The sequence below is a fragment of the Octopus sinensis genome, linkage group LG16 (genome assembly GCF_006345805.1).
Source record: "Octopus sinensis linkage group LG16, ASM634580v1, whole genome shotgun sequence".
Lineage (NCBI taxonomy): Eukaryota > Metazoa > Mollusca > Cephalopoda > Octopoda > Octopodidae > Octopus > Octopus sinensis.
In genome coordinates this window covers 42364097-42385032 of record NC_043012.1, presented here as the reverse complement: position 1 = coordinate 42385032, position 20936 = coordinate 42364097, and the positions used below count along the sequence as shown (strand labels likewise).

The following is a 20936-nucleotide window of genomic DNA, read 5'->3' as shown; positions in this document are numbered from 1 at the left end:
CTAGTTAACCAATTAATTACATCTAATTCATCCAGTGACACTCACTCTATGCAAGAAACCATACCTGTACACGAAGAAATTCGACTGAGTTCTTTCCCATCGTGTGAAAATTCCTTTGCTGTCTGCTGAGAAATATAGAACGGGTTCCTGAGAAGCTGTGAAAAAGGTACCCAAATATTTATTTTATGATTAGATAGATAGATAGATAGATAGATAGATAGATAGATAGATAGATAGATAGATAGATAGATAGATAGATAGATAGATAGATAGATAGATAGATTGACATACAGACAGATTAGTAGACAAACTTACTGTAACATAAACTTTCTAGGGAGTTCCTGGCCTTCAGCGCCGTGAGACAACCGGAAGAATTGTATTTCCATACAATCAGATGTTTCCTGCTCGTTGAGCCTGGTATAGAAATAGACGTACGATAACGTTAAGTGGCACGCGCGTATGCGTGTGTGTGAGTGTGTATGTGTACCTCTGTGTTGTGTGTGTGTCTTTATGTCTGTCTTGGTGTGTTTACGTCCCCAAAACTTAGTGGTTCGGCAAAAGAGACAGATATAATAAGTACCAGGCTTTAAAGATAAGTCCTGAGGTCGTTCAACTAAAAATTCTTCAAGGCGGTTCCCCAGCATGGCTGCAGTCTAAAGACTGATACAATCAAAATATACATCCATACATGCATACATACATACGTGCGTGCGTGCGTGCGTGCGTGCGTGCGTGCGTGCGTGCGTGCGTGCGTGCGTGCATGCATGCATGCATGCATGCATACATACATGCATACATACATACATACATACATACATACATACATACATACATACATACATACATACATACTCGAAGCGACAAGTCGCGTATTTGGCGTAGGAGACTATTTATCGAAAATACTATCTCCAACTTCGGAGCCACAACTATCAGATTTGTTAAATTACTGATTAATCTTCTGATGAATTAACTGAGGGAGCCTTTTATTCACGATCGTGGTGATTTTCGATTGAATCTTGAATGTGGCATGCAGAGAGTTACTACAAACAAGGCTCGACACAACGTCAACGACAACAAAATCGAAGAACAGAACGAAAACAACAGCTCAACAGATTAACAAATTCTTTTTAGCTGTAGTTATAGAAGAAATAGTAACTACAAAATTCATTTCCCTTGGAGTTATGAATTGAATAACGATCTATTTAACTGCTACGAAAAAGCGAAACAAAACTCCGCTGTTGGCTACATCAATCGATTGAAATCATATTGGGACGATCCGCATCCAGAATTAAACCATTCTACTGCGAAGCTACTACGCCAACAAGCAACATTTGTAGAACATAGAAGGTTAGTAACTGTAACTTTATTAAAGAATCGAAAATTAACCTTTTCCCCTCCTCTATGAATAAAAAGGAAAACGTGAATGATATGCATACATAATAATAGAAGCACTCGGTTTTGTTAGTAAATTCTTAAAGGAGAATCTAGATAAACTGAGATTTTCAGAAAGAGAAATCGACCGGGACATTACAAGTGCAATCTTTGAGTAGCACAGTAAAAATATGCAAGACTTTTCTCAAGTTCCAAATGTGAATTTGTCTGTGTTAATTACAACCCAAAGATGGAGCCTTGTATCTTTGTTGGAAACTGATTCCCTCCTCAATGGAAGATTTATAATGATTAAAAAATAGCAGAGACATACATACATACATACATACATACATACATACATACATACATACATACATACATACATACATACATACATACATACATGTATATATATATTATGCAGTATCAGCGACAGGCAGTCTTTAGGCATAAGCGAACTTTAGGTTAATTAAAATATGTTTGTGACATATTTCAAATGTTAAAGGCAAATTCACTACAGTTACCACGGAGAAAATCTCTCTCTCTCTCTTTATATATATATATATCATAGTATTGATTAGACCATCAAATTCTGTTACACACCTCTGATTACAATGCGCTTCTAATTTTGTCTTTGTTACGCCATTCTTTTCTATCTTGATCCAAATTGGTTGATTAAATCGTCTTCCCATTGTCTTGGGCGCCTTCCAAGCAGCCTCTTCCTATCTCTTGAATATGACTCAGCAACTGCATGAGTCTACCTCTTGTCTGTGAACCTTGTGACATGCTTGATCCAGGTTTGTTGTGAGTACATCCTTTATTGAGTTAAATACCTTCCATCCTACCCTTATTTTCTTTGAGATTTCAGCATTCATATCTCGGTGCATATTTACTGTGTGCCTTAAGCAGACGTGCTCCTGTAACTCCTATATTTCATCGCTTCCTACCTTTATACAGCCTTGTGCTACGTCTTCCGACCACATATATTTTTTCCATGCGGTTTATTTTAAGACCTACTGCTAAGTTCTGAGTGTACAACTCAGTCAGTATGGTATGCAGCTAGTCTGTGGTTTCAATGATGACTACAATGTCATTTGCAAATCGGAGGTGTCTTAGTTGCTCACCATTGATTTTCATGTCACATGTCTAGTCGATGCCCTTAATGACCATTTCTAGACATGCTGTAAAGTGTTTTGGAGAGATACTATCTCCTTTCTTGACACTTTAATCAACTTTACTGGTGGTTATAATTGAGCAACGTCTTTTGTGCATCCAAAGTTCTCGTCTCTGCGCAGTTTGATATATTGCGCCTCGACACTTGCATTTCCAGAACACTGCGCTTCTCTCAACGGTATTGAAGGCATTTTCGTAATCAACAAAAGCGATCTACAGAGGATAATTGTATTCGTTCACTCATTGTATGAGCAGTGTTAGAGTGAATATGTGATTATCGTACTATAGTTCTTAAGGAAACCTGCTTTGCTCTCACGGCTGTGGTTCGTTCAGTTGTTTTGATAGTCTGGTGACTAACTTTTTGTAAATAGCTTATAGAGACGAAACAAGAGGTATATTGAGCAATACTTTTTGAAAATCTTCTTCATCACATTTCTTATGAAACAGGATGGTATTTGACTCTTTCTAGTATGAGGGTATTATACTCTCCTTCAGATAGCGATTAAAGCATAGAACGAGGATTTCCCACATTTCTTCAACTCCGCATCGTAACATCTCTGTTCTGATGCTATCTTTCCCAGGAGCTTTGTCTGTTTTCATCAGTTTGAAGGCATTTTCAATTTCATTGATCAGAGTAGGAGGCACCTCTTCCAACTTTTATGGTGGTGTGGGATCGAGCTTCGCTGATGATTTAAGAAGGTTGGTGTAGAAGGTTTTGCATACACTTCCATTTTGTTACCTTGTTCTTAAGCGCTGTAACCGCTGATCTATAGAGTGTTAGCCCTCCCCTCCATCTTGTTAAGCTTTTTCTTTCCTCTGTAACTTGCATCAATTTCTTCAGTCTATAATTTTCCAAGTCATTTCTTAAATGTTGTTTGATCGCTTCGCAGAAAACAGAATATATATATAAGGATTAAAAGAATTTAAGACCTTGCTATCGCATCTATCATCCAGTTACGTCAGTTTCACTTGCGGTTGAGATAGGTAAATAACATAGGTATACAGAATTTTGGGACAGAAATGTTTCTGTTAAGTAAACAAGTATTTCTGAAGCACTATTTTTAGCTGAATCCTAATATGCTATCCGTTTTCGCCAATCACGTTAAAAATTTTGTATACACACTGCCTTGGTTTTTCACAAAAAATGTAGTTTTCCTTGATTTTATATCCAAGTTCGACTCTGGAGCAGTGGATCAAACTGTGAAAAATACTTCATTATCACCCTCCACTAGCATACAGCACTGTAAAATTATGAATATAGTTGATTTTGTGCATAGATGGTTTAATCATAGTAAGATTTTGGCAAGAAACGTGTGTCTTTTGCCTACGATAGGGAAAATACAAGAAGGCCTAGGGTTCTATTCTATTGATACAGAATCTTAAACATAATATATTTCTGGTCATGTTGTTACGGTATAAGAAATTAATTTCATTCTTACCTACAACTTGGTTCAGCTCTGGTAGAAATTTCAAAAGTTGAAGATGATATCTCTCATCATCCTCTTGTTGAAACGTCGCCACGCATTCAGTCACCTGTAATATATATATGCATGTATGTATATATATATATATATATATATATATATATATATATATATATATATATATATATATATATATATATATACTCACATACATGTGTGTGTGTGTGTGTGTGTGTGTGTGTGTGTATGTGTGTGTGCGTGTGTGTAGTGGGTAAATACGATAGAGTTGAAGTATATTAGCTGGTTGGATTATACAATTTAGATGTACTTTGATTCAACAGATATGTTGGTCTTGCAGTCTTCCACCACACAAACAGCCATTCATTCGATAGTTATAGGAAAGATTTAATTAATTTATTTAAGGCGTTCGATGTTCATATTGAAGACACCGCATGTATAAGCTTGGTTAACTTTCCAGACGTAACATTAATCCAGAGAGCGATAAATAATTATTGGATAGAAACAAAAAATTAGCTAAGCGAAATAACTCAAAGTGGCCAACGATGTGCGTTTGAATTAGATAGACAAATACAGTTATATCACATACTATGCAACATAAATCCTTTATTTGTTTACAATTATTTCCGCCTCTAGACGATATGTCATAATTATTAAATAGCAATTAAGATCAGCTCCACATAAGAAAGGGTGATAATCTGAAGAATCGAGAATTCTCCACATCTGAGATGCGATTAAGGAAAAGGCCAGACTTCTTGTCTGGAGATAAGAAAGAGGCCAGTCGTCTACAGATGTTTCAGTCTCAATGGGCGGCATCTGCACGACACCTACCCGTAATTAAATACAACAGTACAGTCTATCTGGTTCTAAGTAGGTAGCACAGTGCTTGTATTGTGCCTATGACTAAGTGAGTCAAAAGACTTGTCCATCAAGGGACGAGTGAATAACAAACATTCATATAATACACTTCTATAAGCTGTATCTTAGTAAAGTTGAGGGCTCTTAGATTGTGTACAGAGCCCCTGGTGTACAGAGCCAAGGTAAGGGAGGAGAGTCAGCGAGAGGCCTGTACTTAGTCGCTTGACTTACTAGAAATAGCAGCCAAATCTTTTTGAAAAGAAAAAAGACTCATTAGATAAAAACGTTTTATATACTTATAAATAGCGTCATAATCATTCCTGCGACGCCTTTGGATATTAGTTTTCTCAATAAAAACTGACATGAGATTAAACAGCAATGGTAACCAGAAGAAATCCAACGCAGAAAGGGAAACCATGAAAAGAACAATAGTAATGACTCCGACAACATCTATAACAACAACTGCAACAGCAGTAGCAACAACATCAACAACAATAACAACAATAACAACAGAGATGTTTCCAATGATAGCGAGAACAACAGTTAGAATAACAGAAACAACAACAATGACAATAACAACAATAAGAACAGCAACAAGAACAGGGGCAGCAGCAGCAGCAGTAGCAACAGTAGTAGTAGTAGTAGTAGTAGTAGTAGTAGTAGTAGTAGTAGTAGTAGTAGTAGTAGTGACTGCAACAGCATCAACAACAATAGTAGTAATGATTGAGACATCGATAATGAACAACAGCAACAACAACAACAACAACAACAGCAGCTACAATAACAACACGAGTTCAAATACGAGGTCAAAAGAAGCGACAAGTATTGTTGAAGATCAGTTAGGTAAAGCACGAAACGCTTACGTTATCCCCTGACTTTGGTTCAAACAAACATGCAGATGGTAAGCCAGCAGTAACCCATATTGTCCTGTCTCGTGGGCAGTAGCAAATGCTGGATATTGGGGCCAAGAAGTTGTCTATTTTATGCACTTGGTTACCATCAATGGACCAGATTTTCACTGTTTTGTCGAATGAACCAGTAACAATCCTATGAAATGCAACAAAGAAACAAACAAATAATAATGGTTTCAAATTATGGTACGAGGGCAGCAATTTTGAGGGGAGGGGTTACTAGATACCATCCATTCTAGTAATTTTATTGATCCCGAAAGACAAGGTAGAACTCTGTAAAATTTTAACCCAGAACCTAATGTGTCGGGAAGAAATTCAGAAATGCGTTTTCCCGACGCTCTAGCAATTCTGCCAGCTCGCCTTAATAATAATTATAAGAAAAAGAATAGTAGTAGTAGTAGTAGTAGTAGTAGTAGTAGTAGTAGTAGGTAGTCTTTTCTTCACGGCCGGCAATTTTAGGGGAGAAGATTAGGCTACATAGGTAGTTTACTTTATCGATCCTGAAAGGATGAAAGTTAAGGTTGAAATCGATGGGATTCGAATTCAGAAGGCAAAAAGCCAGCTGAAATACCGCAAGGCATTTTGTCTGCTTTTGTAATGATGAATATATTGATGACAGCAATTTTAGATCAAAACAAAATTTCTTGTATTCTAGCACAATATCTTAGTACTTTAGAAAAACCTAGAGAAGTGAGATGCAAATATCAGAGGATAAAACAGTTACAAAACCTAAAAGAAACTACGTTCTAGTTGTTGAAAAGGTTTCCGGAACTGAAATGATTAATGGAGTTTGCAAAATTTTTCAACAAGACAAGATACCTGATTCGAATTCCTTTTTAAAATCTTGTCTGTTTCCTCGGGAAATTCAAAGAAATTAAATTTTAAATCTCTGAACGTTTAAGCTAAAGGCTGGGTTATATCATAACATATTTCTTGATCCACTTTGATCACATTTGTGTAGTACTTTATTTGTAAAACCACTATTATGAAGATAATTCTCATTATAGCAGCGAGAAGCTCTAAAGAATATTGTTGCATCTGAAGATAAGTAGGATATATATTTTACATCATTAGTGACAGAATTTCTTAGAATATGGGAGAGAATTCTGAATGATTTAAAATAAGGTTTCATAAAAGTTTTGGTAAATAAAGAAATTATTAGTTTTCAAGTTAAAGGTATTATCTAGTGAATAAATTAGGACGAGGCTCAGTAATTCTTAAACTTATTTCATTAAACAACTTTTTGAAGTCATTTATAGCTCGTGACCGTTCATATTGCTTGAGACTACATAAACTATAAAACCATTGTCGCCATAAAAATCTTTTTGCATTGTAGGAGATTTTTTATTTAATATGTTCAAAATATATATTTCGAAAATTTCGCGTTGATTCCTATAGAAAAATTAAACAGTTGGCATATGGTTCGTAAAAAACTCTGATATTTCTTTCTTTGCACTGTGATAATTTCAGATTCCATATTCAGTAACTGGTACAATGGTCTTGGTGAAACTTAAAATAAAACTCTGAGCAGAAAAGATTTAGTTAAAATTCTACACTGTTAAACAGCATAAATTTAAAATGTTTGTCTTTAATAACACTAATCCGTGTCTTTACTGATTTACTATGGAACTATATTGGGAGCGAAATTGTACCTTTTTGAGAATCTAGAATATGTTTGCTTTAACCTGCATTTATATTTTTTAGAAAAATTGGTCTTGTGATTTTTAAGTGCAATGTACAGTGTGCGTAGAACTAAATATACATCGGTGTCGTCGATATATCTGGAATGTCATTGGCTTCAAGACTTATGACGTTGTATGTGTATATGCGTATATTTACCAGAAGTTGTTGTCACAATCTCTTGCAGGAACCACACAAGTAAGTCCAGCTTCATGTGCTCTGTATTTACTTGAAAAAGATAAACAGAAATATCTTATGGGTCAAGTGCTTCTTGGAAGAGATTGATCTACAGAAAGAAAGATGGTGGGTGATAGCGATAAGAGGAAGAAATGGGGTGATGATAAAAGTGGTAATATTGATGGTGATGGTATTGTTGTTGTTGTTGTTGGTGGTGGTGGTGGTGGCTGTGACGAGGGAGGTATTTGTAGCAGTTGTGGAATCGATGGACTTAGTGAATGGTGACGATTGAGGACGAAGATGATAAACAACAACAATAGCAACAGTAAGAAGACTGGAATCAGGTTTAAGAAGACTTACTAAGAAAGATAAGAGATTTTATTACTTACACCACCAGAGGACGTATTTTCATATCATTTGTGTATGATAAATCATAAATGATTAATCTTTGATCGAACCTTGGAAAGAGAATGGTGAAGCGTATCAATATTTGGTATCGTAATGCAGAAAATGAAGATGTATATATATATATATATATATATATACCCAAATAACCTTTGCATTTGATTTTTTAATGTCTTTACCCCCATACTTTCGTGAGTTGAATTGAGCAAACACTATATGAGAGAGGTTTTCTTTAAGTATTAGAAATAGTTTAAAAAAAGTTTTTTTAGCTACTATTTCTAATGAGTTCAGTATGCGGCAAAGTAATTTATTTTACTAAGCCCTTTTATATAATGTATATATATATATATATATATATATATATATATATATATATATATATATATATATATATATATCCTAAAAATTATTGTGAGCAGCTAGCCACAATTCAAAGCCATATAGGAAAAATATAGTCATCACTAATTGTAACTGTGAGTACTAAAATCACAGTTATTGCTAGAAATAAGAGTTAAAACTCTTACAGACGTGTGAGAAACAGATTTATATATACTAATAAATTGCCCCATCCTATAACTGGGACTCGTCAGCAGTGTCACTCCATTGCTTCGATGCAACAGCTAAATTCCTCCGTCGGTTTGTTTACATATTTGCTATATAAAGTTATGGCTGATTACGTGTGTGTGTGTGTGTGTGTGTACAGGGGTGGGTGGGGCTGAAAAGTTCCTGGCTTTGGCCAAAAGAAAATACAGTAGGATCAGTTGATTATGATTTTATTCCACACTAGCAGTATCGCCCGGCGTTGTTCGGGTTTGTTTCGACCGTTTAGAATTGGAATTTTTGAAAATTAAAAATTTTGCATTATGTAGCTCTTTAAGTGTACATTTTTCTGGTTGAAATACACCGAAAAATGGCGACCCCAGTACGCAAGCTTATACTTAATTTATCGACACCAAAAGGATAAAAGGCAAAGTCAACATTTTTCGGTATATTTCAACCAGAAAAATGTTCACTTAAAAGTAAAAATTTTGCATTATGTAGCTTGTTATTCTTTTCGGGCTAGCAGTGATGATCAAAAATCCGGCCTGCTAAAATTTGGTTAAAGTGATACAAACTGCAGAATCAACGCAAAATGGTCACATTTAATTCAAAGCGTTAAAAATGTTATGAAAACAATTGGTATGTGTTCACAAAGTCCAAACGATTAATACGAAAAAACCCTCCAGGCTACATCCCGAAAATTCATTTCTTTGCCGAATTTCTATTTCTTTATTACCCACTAGGGGCGACACAGAGGGGATACCACAAGACATTGGGGACACAGAACATTACAAATTAAAAGTATGTAGGATGAAAAAAATTTTGAGAATGATAATATGAAAGCGATGCTGACGGCCCCATCTGCCAGCACCACTTACCTGTCCTTCATAACCCATCGTCATTTATCATCTTCAATCAAAAGCCCCTCTTTTCTTATCATTTTCTCAAATATCCTTTCATACTCTTTTATCTTCTCATCCGAAAATTCCACCTTAATCACTTTTACACCCTCATTTACACACAACATCATCATTGTGTCCATTACTTCATCTGCCATCACCATGTAACTCCCATCGTTTCCCTCATACCATGCATCTTTACAAAAGATTCTTTCCGAGTTCTCATTGTCTTCCTTTTTTACAAAACATAAAAAATGGGACTTGGGATCTTGTTTACTTTGTGTGTCTGCGTTTTTTGGTTTTCTTGTAGGCGGGGAGTGGGTGGGATCTTTGTTTGCAGGGGAAGGATGGGGCTCAGAGGGTGCGGGTGGTGTTGGGGTGGGTTGGGGTTCGACATAGTTCGATTTCTTTCTTTTTCTTTTTTTCCTTACATTCTCCCATTTCGTCTGGGCTTCCTTCTCCTCCTCCGTTTCTTCCTCCTCAACTTTTTCCTGCTCCACCTCCTCTTTTTCCTGGTTTACAGTTTCTTCTTGTGGGGGAGGGCAGTAGGCTCTTATGTGGCCCCTCAGGCCACACTTATAACATCTTGGTGCTCTGCCCTCCACCCACACTCTCATTACTATATTCCCCAAGATTATGTTGTCCGCCATCTTTTCTAGTGCACCCTCCTCTGCTTGAACGCTCATCTCTAGCATTTTGCCACGCCAACCATCATTTTTTACGGTCGCTTGCAAAATGTCCATCTCTTCTTCCGCATCTTTTATAATCGCCGCGACGACCCATTCACCCTCTATGTGGGGGGGGGGGTATCCCTTCAACTCTTATTCTCTTTATTCTTTGGTTCATGTATGAGGGTAATAATGTTACTTTTTCAGTTTTTATTGTCTTCGTTGCCATTTTCCTTGCTATATTTTTGTTTTCAAATTGCACCATTATAGTTCCGAACTCGTTTCCTCTTGCCCTGTATATGATTTCTTCCTCCTCTCTCCTTAGCGCCTCCTCAATAACTTCCATTTTTATTATTTCTACTTTCTTGTTATCTTTTCCATGTGTCTGGTATTTTATAATTCTCTTCATAAACCATTCTTCTCGTTTCTCTGGTGGAAGTAGTTCTACCTCACCACCTTCTTTAGTTATGTATGCTTGAAAACCTGGCAACTTTTCTAGACTTATCTCCTTTTCCTCTGTCGTCTTCTTTTTTGCTGCTCCAGCGTACGTTTTCCCGGTTTTAATGTCCATATTATTCACAGCGCCGATCAGCTCGTCCTCAGAGATCGATGCTTCTGACAAGGTCTCGAATAACCATTCCTCCTCCGACTCCTCCATTAGGGAGGGGTGGTCCATATCCTTTTGTCTGTCTCAACACAGACAGACAACGGCCGCCCGGACAGAAACAGTATAACAAGAAACCGTATCAACAAACGTACAACAAATTCAACAACAACAATTTTTTCAACTTACAATTTCACGCGCGTTCAAATAATAACAACCGACGTCCTCAAAATTTCTTTGCCGAATTTCTACAATGTTTACGGCGATTCGTTTTTATATCTTGATTTTTTATTTTTCATGCAATTTACGCATGCTTGCACGCGTGGTGAACACAGTTCACGTCAAACAGCTGACTGAGTAAAGTTCACTATTCAATGCATGGAATAAGGCCTAAACAAACACATTATCGATCTTTGCACTTGCGAGATGAATTTCGGAACAGAAATAGCGCAGTTCAATTTTCATTCGCCTAAACTTTAAGTGACCCATTTTTTATGGTTCTACGATTTGTTGGCTAGGAGGAGATGTGCCAGGAAGTTAAACACACACACACACACACAGATACACACACAGACACACAAGTTGAGTTTTATATATATAGATATTTCCCTCTCAGATTCACGCACTTATTGCAGCGGTCATTCACTTTTTCTAATCCCTGTACAAGAACTCGGAAGGCTGGATCTCCAACAAGGCCCTTCGCGACACCCTTAAAAACAGTAACTTTGCAGGCCCCCCTTGTATATACATGTATATAGTATGTGTGTGAGTGTGTGTCTATGAGTGCATTTGTGTCTTTGTATCGATGTGTGTTTGTGTTTGTCACCCACCACTGTTGTTGGTTTGTTGACAACCTCTTAGTCAAGGAGTTAGGCAAAAGAGACCGATAGAATAAGTACCAGGCTAAAAAAGTAAGTTCTGGGGTCAATTCAACTAAATCCTCCAAGGTGGCGCCCTAGTATCGCTGCAGTCCAATAGCTAAAACATGTGAAGGTAGATGAAATATATATGTGTGTGTGTTTGTATTTGTGCGTGTGTGCGTACATACATATATTCAAATACATTTATACATATATATATATGCGCGTGTGTTTGTATTTGTATTTGTGTAAGTGTATGTATATGTGTGTGTGAAGAAATTGAACACGGTTAAGGTGTTTAGTTATTACCAATAGTATATTTCTTCATTTCCTGTGACAGGTCCAGTTTGTAAATTCCAAGGTCGAAAATTAATTAACTTTAATGTATTAATTACAGAGTATATTAGAAAAGAAAAACATAAAAAATGAAGGTATAATACTATGAATTTATTTATTTACGTTATACTTGTTTCAAATAGCTTAACAGGAGCCAAGTATTGCGCATTGCAATATGTATATCTAATCAATTCTTCATTTGATCGACTAAAATACTATAGGAAGATATTCTTTCTACTCTAGGCACAAGGCCTGGATTTTGGTGGGGAGATGGACCGTCGATTAGATCGAGACCAGTACGCAACTGGTACCTAATTTATCGACCCCGAAAGGATGAAATTTGAACTCAGAACGTAAGGACAGACAAACTACCGCTAAGCATTTCGCTCGGCGTGCTAACGTTTCTGCCAGCATACGGCGCCTTACTATAGAAAGATATCATGTGCTATTCTATTCTTTTGAGAGTTAGGTCGCCTCTGCCAAATTTAGTAGACATTGTAATAAAATGGGAGAGTTTATAGCAGTAAACTCACGTCGACCGGTTCCTACTTTATAGACCAGTGTCCGTGCCAAAGGAGTGGGCACATGTGTACTTTAATGGCATCTAGTAGTTAAATGCTTTATGTCAAGACAGAATTTTAATTGAATCTTTGATGTTGTTAAGTACAACCCAGCAAATAGAGGAACGAATGAATGAATTCACTAAAAATATTTTAAAAAATCAGTATTTATTAAAAATTAATTTTCTGATATTCTAAAAGTTAAAAGAATAATTTTCTTAATAGTTATTGTTTTTCTTAAATATGCATAAATATGCATTTGCAACGTGGATTATTTGAGACGTGCAAAACTATTTAGAACTCGGGTAAACTAAATTACTCGTGTGTGTGTGTGTGTGTGTGTGTGTGTGTGTGTGTGTGTGTGTGTGTGTGTGTGTATGTGTGTGTGTGTGCGGGTATATGTGTGTGTACACACATGTATATACATATATATAAGATCCAAGGATCGAGGGGTAGGAAGAAAGTTAGCTTCAAGCAAAAAGTAGTATATATAAAAAAAAAACAACTTTCAGGGACAATTGTAGTTTATTGAGACAGAAGGTTATGGATGTTCTTCTTATCGAAGTACGATAAACTGAAAAAAGTTCTTTTTATATTTCACGGTAGGTGACCCAGGTTGCCGGAAATGCAAATAAGAATTCAAGAGTTTAGGAATAGAGTAGACAAGATCCGGACTACATATACTTCATAGCGAGCGAAACCTCGGAAGTGGTAAATATCCAAGCGAAGAGTATATCGCAGGATACTCTTCAGGCCAAGATATTTTGGTTAAAGGAAAGTTTACATTGTCGCAAGGAGGTACACGTTAACACATTGAAGATTCAATCAGAATCTGATTGAATTTGTTGATGTTGTTAAGTACAACCCAGAAAATAGAAGAAGAAAGAATGAAATCACTAAAAATATAAAAGAAAACCTGATTAAATCTTCCATGTACCTCCTTGCGACGATGTAAACTTTTATTTAATCAAGATATCCTTGGCCTGAAGAGTAGCTTGCAGTACACACACGCTTGCATATTTATCACCTCCGAGCTTCCGCTCACTACGAAACATATGTTGTCCGGATCTTATCTACTCCTTTCCTTAACTCTTGTATATATATATATATATATATATATATATATATATGTAATTTGACACTGAATTATTGGAAGTCCACCTGAAGATTGTCGATCAAGACAAGAAACGATTGTAGTGGCGGTTTTTTTTGACTATTTATTAAAATTTATGTATTGATTAAGTCTTTCCTTGTTTGTTTTGCAAAATAGTGGTTTTGTCTCGAATAATATTTTATAATATTTTACTATAAAATCGATTTAATCCTAAATCTGATTTTTTCCCTGTAAATTTGGATTTATTCCCTAATATTTATTATTATATATGTATATATATATATATATATATATGTATATATATATATATATGTATATATATATATATATATATATATATATATATATATATATATGTATATATATATATATATATGTATATATATATATATATATATGTATATATATATATATATATATATATATATATATATATGTATATATATATATATATGTATATATATATATATATATATATGTATATATATATATATGTATATATATATATATATATATATATATATATATATATGTATATATATATATATATATATATATGTATATATATATATATATATGTATATATATATATATATATATATATATATATATGTATATATATATATATATGTATATATATATATATATATATGTATATATATATATATATATGTATATATATATATATATATGTATATATATATATATATATATATATATATATGTATATATATGTATATATATATATATATATATATATATATATATATATATATATATGTATATATATATATATGTATATATATATATGTATATATATATGTATATATATATATATATATATATATATATATATATATATATATATATATAAAGTTAATCCAAACATGAAAGTACAAAAAAACACAACAACGCGAGGACGTGGAACAAATATAGTATTATTGGACGCTCAGGAAAGAAGGAAAGAAGGAGGGTTTAATGTTTCGAGCGGAGCTCTTCGTCACATATATATATATATATGTGTGTGTGTGTGTGTGTGTTTGTATATATGTATAAACACACACACGCACACACATATATATATGTGTGTGTGTGTATATATATATATATATATGTGTGTGTGTGTTTATACATATATACAAACACACAAACATGTTAAAAATAAATATATATATACATATATATAGTATTTAGTATTTAGTAAACACAGTATGTGTTTTTATGTGCTACTAATAATTTCATGTGTTGACAGCATGCCAAATAATGTTTTATAGCACGTCTGATATTTCGGCGCAGTAATCAGGCACAGGCCACGATACATAACGAACTAAAAAAAGAAATCATGTAGGCTGTGACTGATGACTGTGCCGAGATGTCAGTCGTATTATAAAACATTATTTGTCATGTTCTCAGAACATAAAACTATTAGTAGCCCATAAAAACATATGTTTCTCAAGTAATATTTATCTCACCAGATGGAGTACTTTTTGTTGATCTTACCATTACGGAACAGTACACTCTGATACTACATAAATTTTACGTTCTACGTACAAGGAGCTGTAGAAAACTCAACCACCTGTGCATAGATCCACTTGGAAGATAATTCAGTTGATCGAACTAATGAACATTCATTGCAGAAACTAATGCCTATCTAATTACTTAATTATTTCGCTATTACCCAACGATCTGAAAGATTACCAAGTTTTAGCGTCTAATAGATATTTGTGTTCCTTTAGTGAGTTACATTTTACTCCCTAAGTAATTAAGTCCAACATTTATTTTACAAGTCTATTGGTTTAACGTATTAATTTGTAATACGTTCTGATAGACCCAAACATGAATATCTGATCGTTATTGTTTTTCACCACCGGAGAACGCCGCTGATGTGTATTCATGGTGCACACGATTCAGTAGTTCCCCGGTGTAAGAGTTTTTCGAGACATCAAGGCATTTCGACCTTGTGTGTTTCCTCAGAAGCTACCTACCTCACAGCTGGACCGATGGATCTCACAAGAGCACGAGCTTTTGTTTATAAGATTTGACAAATTATTTGCTGATGCGTGTTAATGTCTTCTCAGCAATTAATAATTCATGGGGTGCATGTAGAACAGCAACAATCCCCAAAAGAACGCATCTACTTCGATGACGAACATGCAACAACGGTCACGAAGTATTAAGAATAAATAGAGGTCTTACTGATGAGATTCTCGCCGTTCTGCGTGCAACCTAAGAATTAATGCTGTAGGGAATTATCTTTATTCTCCCCTATTATCTCAGTTCGCCTCACATTCGGTAAGGCAAATACCAAATACCAGAACTCCCAGGAAACCCTCGATGATGGAGGAAACGTACCCAGTTTTTGGATTGCTTCTTCAAAACTTATTAACTCTATAGCTTAGAAATTCATGAGTTTAAGAAACATTTCCGGCTTCTGTTCTGCATTTGTTCATCTATTTTTCATGTTTTCGTTTAGCCCAGGTCAGAGGTTTGGGTTATGACCATCCCATCTTTTTTTCATTGAGCATTATGCATCTAGGATTACATTCTCGAATAGACCTTTCCCTATTAAGGTGGCTAGATGTAAGTTGAGGGAGATTTGGCTGTTATGTTTCGCAAATTAAGCGACCACATAGAGGCTCTTTGCTTAGAATGGCTTCGTTTTCAATTATATAATACATATAAGACAGCGAGTGAGATTTTTTTTTTTTTTTGCTTTAAGTTTTAGGAAAACGGAAAAGAGGCTTTCTTCTGAAATATAGTAGAAAATATGATCTTACCCTCCTGAATATATTCGAGATTCGTGACAGACCACTGCACAAATGATATCAGTGTGGTATTTAGCAATATGGAGGACAGACGGATCAATCACGTGACCACATTCTTTGTCTACGGGAGCAACAAAACATGAATAGATAAATTGTGGCGAAGTTGTTGTTTAGACATGGTTAAGGTCTCACAGAGAATGCTTATGGCCAAAAGCATTCCAGCCGTGACCAACGTGTGTTTTAGAGCATCTCAGATTACATTATCTAATGTGTCCTTTCTTTCCTTAAGCTAATAAGGAAGGATTTGAGAGAAATTTGGCTTTTCTAACAGGGCAAGCGACCACGAAGAAGTATTTTCTCGATAATATGCCACAGCACGTCTCGTAACTACAGTACATCTGGTTTCGGCCCCTTTTTGATATTGCTTAAATTTTCACGGGCTTATTCAAACTTCATATTTGTAAGTATTCGTGCATTAATGAAGGGGCTTGGCCTAGTGATTAGGATATTCGGTTTACGATCATAATGTCGTGGCATAAATTCCTAGACCGGGCCTTGAAGAAAAAACGCTTCATTACACAATGCGCTCCAGTCTAGTCAGTTAAAAATAAGTTAGCAGCTGAGTGCTGGCGCAGCTCTCTCAACCTCCAGCTATCACAACCAAGACGCACCACTGAGGATTGGAAAGTTGAAGCGGTGTCTATGTCTGCAGGTAACAATACTCGTTCACCAGCGATGAGTGGCACTTGTGTTCATTAACAATTCATCATATCCCAAGAGTCGGCAAGTTAAAACCTGGAATAACAATCGGAAGGTTTCAGTTTCTGTCTTTATTAATAGCTTATTGCTAACAGGTTGAAGGCATGCGACTTGGGGATTAGAGTGGGTGCCATGCTGTGTCCTTCAACATGACACTATTCCTGTTGTTCCAGTCTAATCATCTGATGTGATTACCAGTACAAGTATCTCTCTGTCTCTCACTCATTTTCTCTCGTTCTCTCTCTCTCTTTCTTTCTCTCTCTCTCTCTCTCTCTCTCTGGCTGTCTCCCATCTTGAATATCCGCCTGAATCAAAGGTGTAAGAGCCAAACCGTTGTGTCTTTGTCTCCTCGGGACTACATAGGTGCCTGAAGCTTTTAGCGCAAACATGCTACCAAGACACATTAAGTCATTCTAATAGTTCATAGTCGCTTGCAAGCGATGGCCATGCTTGGAATAGCGGAAGCCAATGCTGTACCCTATTTCTATTCGCTAATGATCTATAATTAACAAAGAACATTTCAATATCTCTTTCCGTGACTCCATTTCTGTCATAATTAGCGAACTTACAGAAGAAAGTTGCAACACCCAAGAATGTCGCATTATTTCAATCTTCAGTTACATCCAATCTGCATTGTCTAAATCATCCAAGAAATTCGATCAACATATCTGATAGGAGTAATCAGCTTTGTTTGCTATTTTTAGATTTTAAACGTGCCCATGGATTTTTTTTCACCAGTTGTTTGGATGATCTCGGTTGCTCATAGCTTTTTCAACTTATATACATGACAGCCAAACTTAAGTCTACAAAAATGTTTGATCTTTGACCAAAAAAGATTATTGGAATGCGCGAATGGGAAGAGAAAAAGTGGAGAAACAGTAAATAAACAGTAGAAAAACATCCAAACTATTTCGAATTCTTTAGCTACACCACTGTACGTTTTCAGTACAAACTGCTGTCACCTATACAGAACCGAATTTAATATATGCAGTGGAACACCCAAATACTTACGCCGGCCCACGACTATGGTTAACATTAATTCGACAAATCAAAACCACCGACTCCACCACCACCACCACCACCACCACCACCACCAACAACAACAACAACAACAACAACAACGACAACAACTACTACTACTACCACGACCACAATCATTACTACCACTATTATTAACACTATCACTAACTTTCAACATCACTCATTAACACCATCTTCAACATCGTTGTCAAAGTTGATGCCATCATCATCATCCACTCTTCTATCACAACTTAAGATCTTACCGAGGTATATACGAAGTGTACTCCATCGTCGTTCAACCTCAGGTAGAAAGAATCTTTCATGGGATGCAGGTGTGTCCATGACGTGCCAATGATTTCTGTTACGACATAATGTTAAGCTTTACATTTATCTGGTTAGGAATCAAGTCAAGTGTACCAAATGCTATTGCCAAAATTTTGGTTAGGACATTCCACACTTGAAATTTCAAACAGAAATTCCGAATAATTTATCAATTTCTTTTGTGACCCATTACCATGGTCACCTGGAATGGCTACATTTATATTGTAGCATTGATGTGTCTCTTTCTCAACCACAACAACTAGTCAACGGTGTTCCATCACTATGGCCGTTTACAGATTCATTATCAAAACCTTTATCAGGTGTATCGCGGTACCATTTCTGGTCTTGTTCAAAACCAATACTTCAAGTGGGCTTTGAACTCGGAATCTCAAGAGACGTAACTAAACAAAATATTTACTTTAGCCTTGTGTTTCTGTCTGTTTCTCTCTCTATCTCTTTCCCGTCGTTTGTGGGTTGAATACGGTGTCAGTCTCAAAACTAAAATAAGTGTATATAAATCTTGTAATTTGAGCACATTTTTATATATTGCAGATGCCTTTGACTCCCTACTACAGAAGTATAAAGAAACTTGAAACCTTTCCCATGTGCTGTTTGCACAATATCTGCTACATAGAATGGCAATATAAGAGAATTTAGCGCAGATAGGTAGGACATGTTGTTCGAATGAAAAATGACAGCATTCGAAAAATTCCTCTGTATAGCCAACAAATGGAGGAATGTCGCGGCAAAGGAAGACCCGTCCTTAACTATACGGATAAGTTAAAGCAATCACTAAAATCATTACAACTTGACATCTTGGGAAAGTCGTTGCTTAGATCGATCTGCATGGCGTAAAATGTGTCACGATTTATCAAAACAATTTGATTTGAAGAAAATGTAAAATCGAAGGTTTATACCGTGCAACCAACAGATACATTTGCCCAGTCTCAGGCAAGTCAAAACCTTCAATGTCCCCACTGCGATTTGTAAAATCACACAGCAAAATCCTGAACTTAATTTACATTCACGCATTCATCGCAAAAAGATACATCATTTTTTCTTCTTTCAAAAGCTGTTTTCTCTTTTTCCTCTTTATTTCTATTACTCTCTTTAACATTAAATCCTCTCCTTCATCATCATCGTTATTCTTTTGTTATCCTCCTCCTCCTTCTCCTCCTCATAATCATCATCATCATCATCATCATCATTGTTTCTGTTCGAGATCAATGAGATATTTTGCAGTTTATTAAACAGACTTGCACTTACATCACTCACAACTGCCAATGTCTTTTACTTCATTGACGTCCTTAAATCCCCAAATCCGGCCCGCTTACTTTCTCTTAATAACTCCCCCCTCCTGCTCCTCCCCCCATAGCCACCTCCACCTACCACAAAGACCTAATTTCTTCACGATAACCTCTCTTCCCATATTCCCGAACCACCTTCAACTGCTACACACACCGTCTTCGGCGTATAATATTGAAGAGAAACAAGTTAAACAAGACGAACAAGCTCAATCGGTAACCATCACCACCACCACCACCACCACCACCACCATAACCATTGTCCACCATCGACTTACACCTGCCACCACAAACTGACCCTCAACCATGGTTACCATTGACTCTCTCCGCCACCACCAACACCACTATTAACATTATCACTAGTTTTCGACGTCACTTATCAACCACCATCATCGTCGTCGTCGTCGTCATCATCATCATCATTAGTAACATTGTCATCACCTTGATGGCTGTTATAACTACCACCAGCGGCATTAGCAACATCGTAGTGGCGATGTCGGCGGTGGTATTGGAGCTGCTGATGTTGATGACGAGACGATAGCTACGATGACATGGCGATGAAGAAGAAGAAGAAGAAGAAGAAGAAGAAGAAGAAGAAGAAGAAGAAGAAGAAGAAGAAGAAGAAGAAGAAGAAGAAGAAGAAGAAGAAGAAGAAGAAGAAGAAGAAGCAGTATAGAGGAGGGCAATGTTACAATATTTATTTCTGTGTGTGTGTGCGTGCGCGCACGCGTGTAACTGTGTTTCATAGAATAAAAGAACGATTTAGTGTGACTTACTTTCATCAAGTTTGTAGATTCTGATGCCATTTCTGGAACCACAAAGTAACTGTCGTCTGCGAAAGTTCATGGTCATGCAATGAATTGGTGAACCAAGCTGTAGGATGGCGAGAAAACATTGAAAAAACATTGATACATTCATACATACATACATACATACATGCATGCATGCATGCATACATACATACATGCATGCATGCATACATACATACATACATACATGCATACATACATACATACATACATGCATCCATCCATACATACATACATACATGCATACATACATACATGCATGCATGCATACATACACCCATACATACATACATACATACATACATACATGCATTCATACATACATGCATGCATGCATGCATACATACATACATACATACA

General features: G+C 35.9%; 1 protein-coding gene across 1 annotated transcript in view; it reads right to left on the bottom strand.

The window, feature by feature from the left end:
- The window catches only part of LOC115220472, a 159273-nt gene that overhangs the window by 119934 nt on the left and 18403 nt on the right, over positions 1-20936 (bottom strand). Inside the window, exons 4-11 of the mRNA XM_029790601.2 lie at positions 20544-20640; positions 16376-16484; positions 8002-8070; positions 7595-7663; positions 5708-5891; positions 3984-4077; positions 316-414; positions 65-155 (exon numbers count right to left, since the gene is read on the bottom strand). Coding sequence (XP_029646461.1) covers positions 65-155; positions 316-414; positions 3984-4077; positions 5708-5891; positions 7595-7663; positions 8002-8070; positions 16376-16484; positions 20544-20640 — 812 coding nt within the window. The remainder of the gene's footprint in view (positions 1-64; positions 156-315; positions 415-3983; positions 4078-5707; positions 5892-7594; positions 7664-8001; positions 8071-16375; positions 16485-20543; positions 20641-20936) is intronic.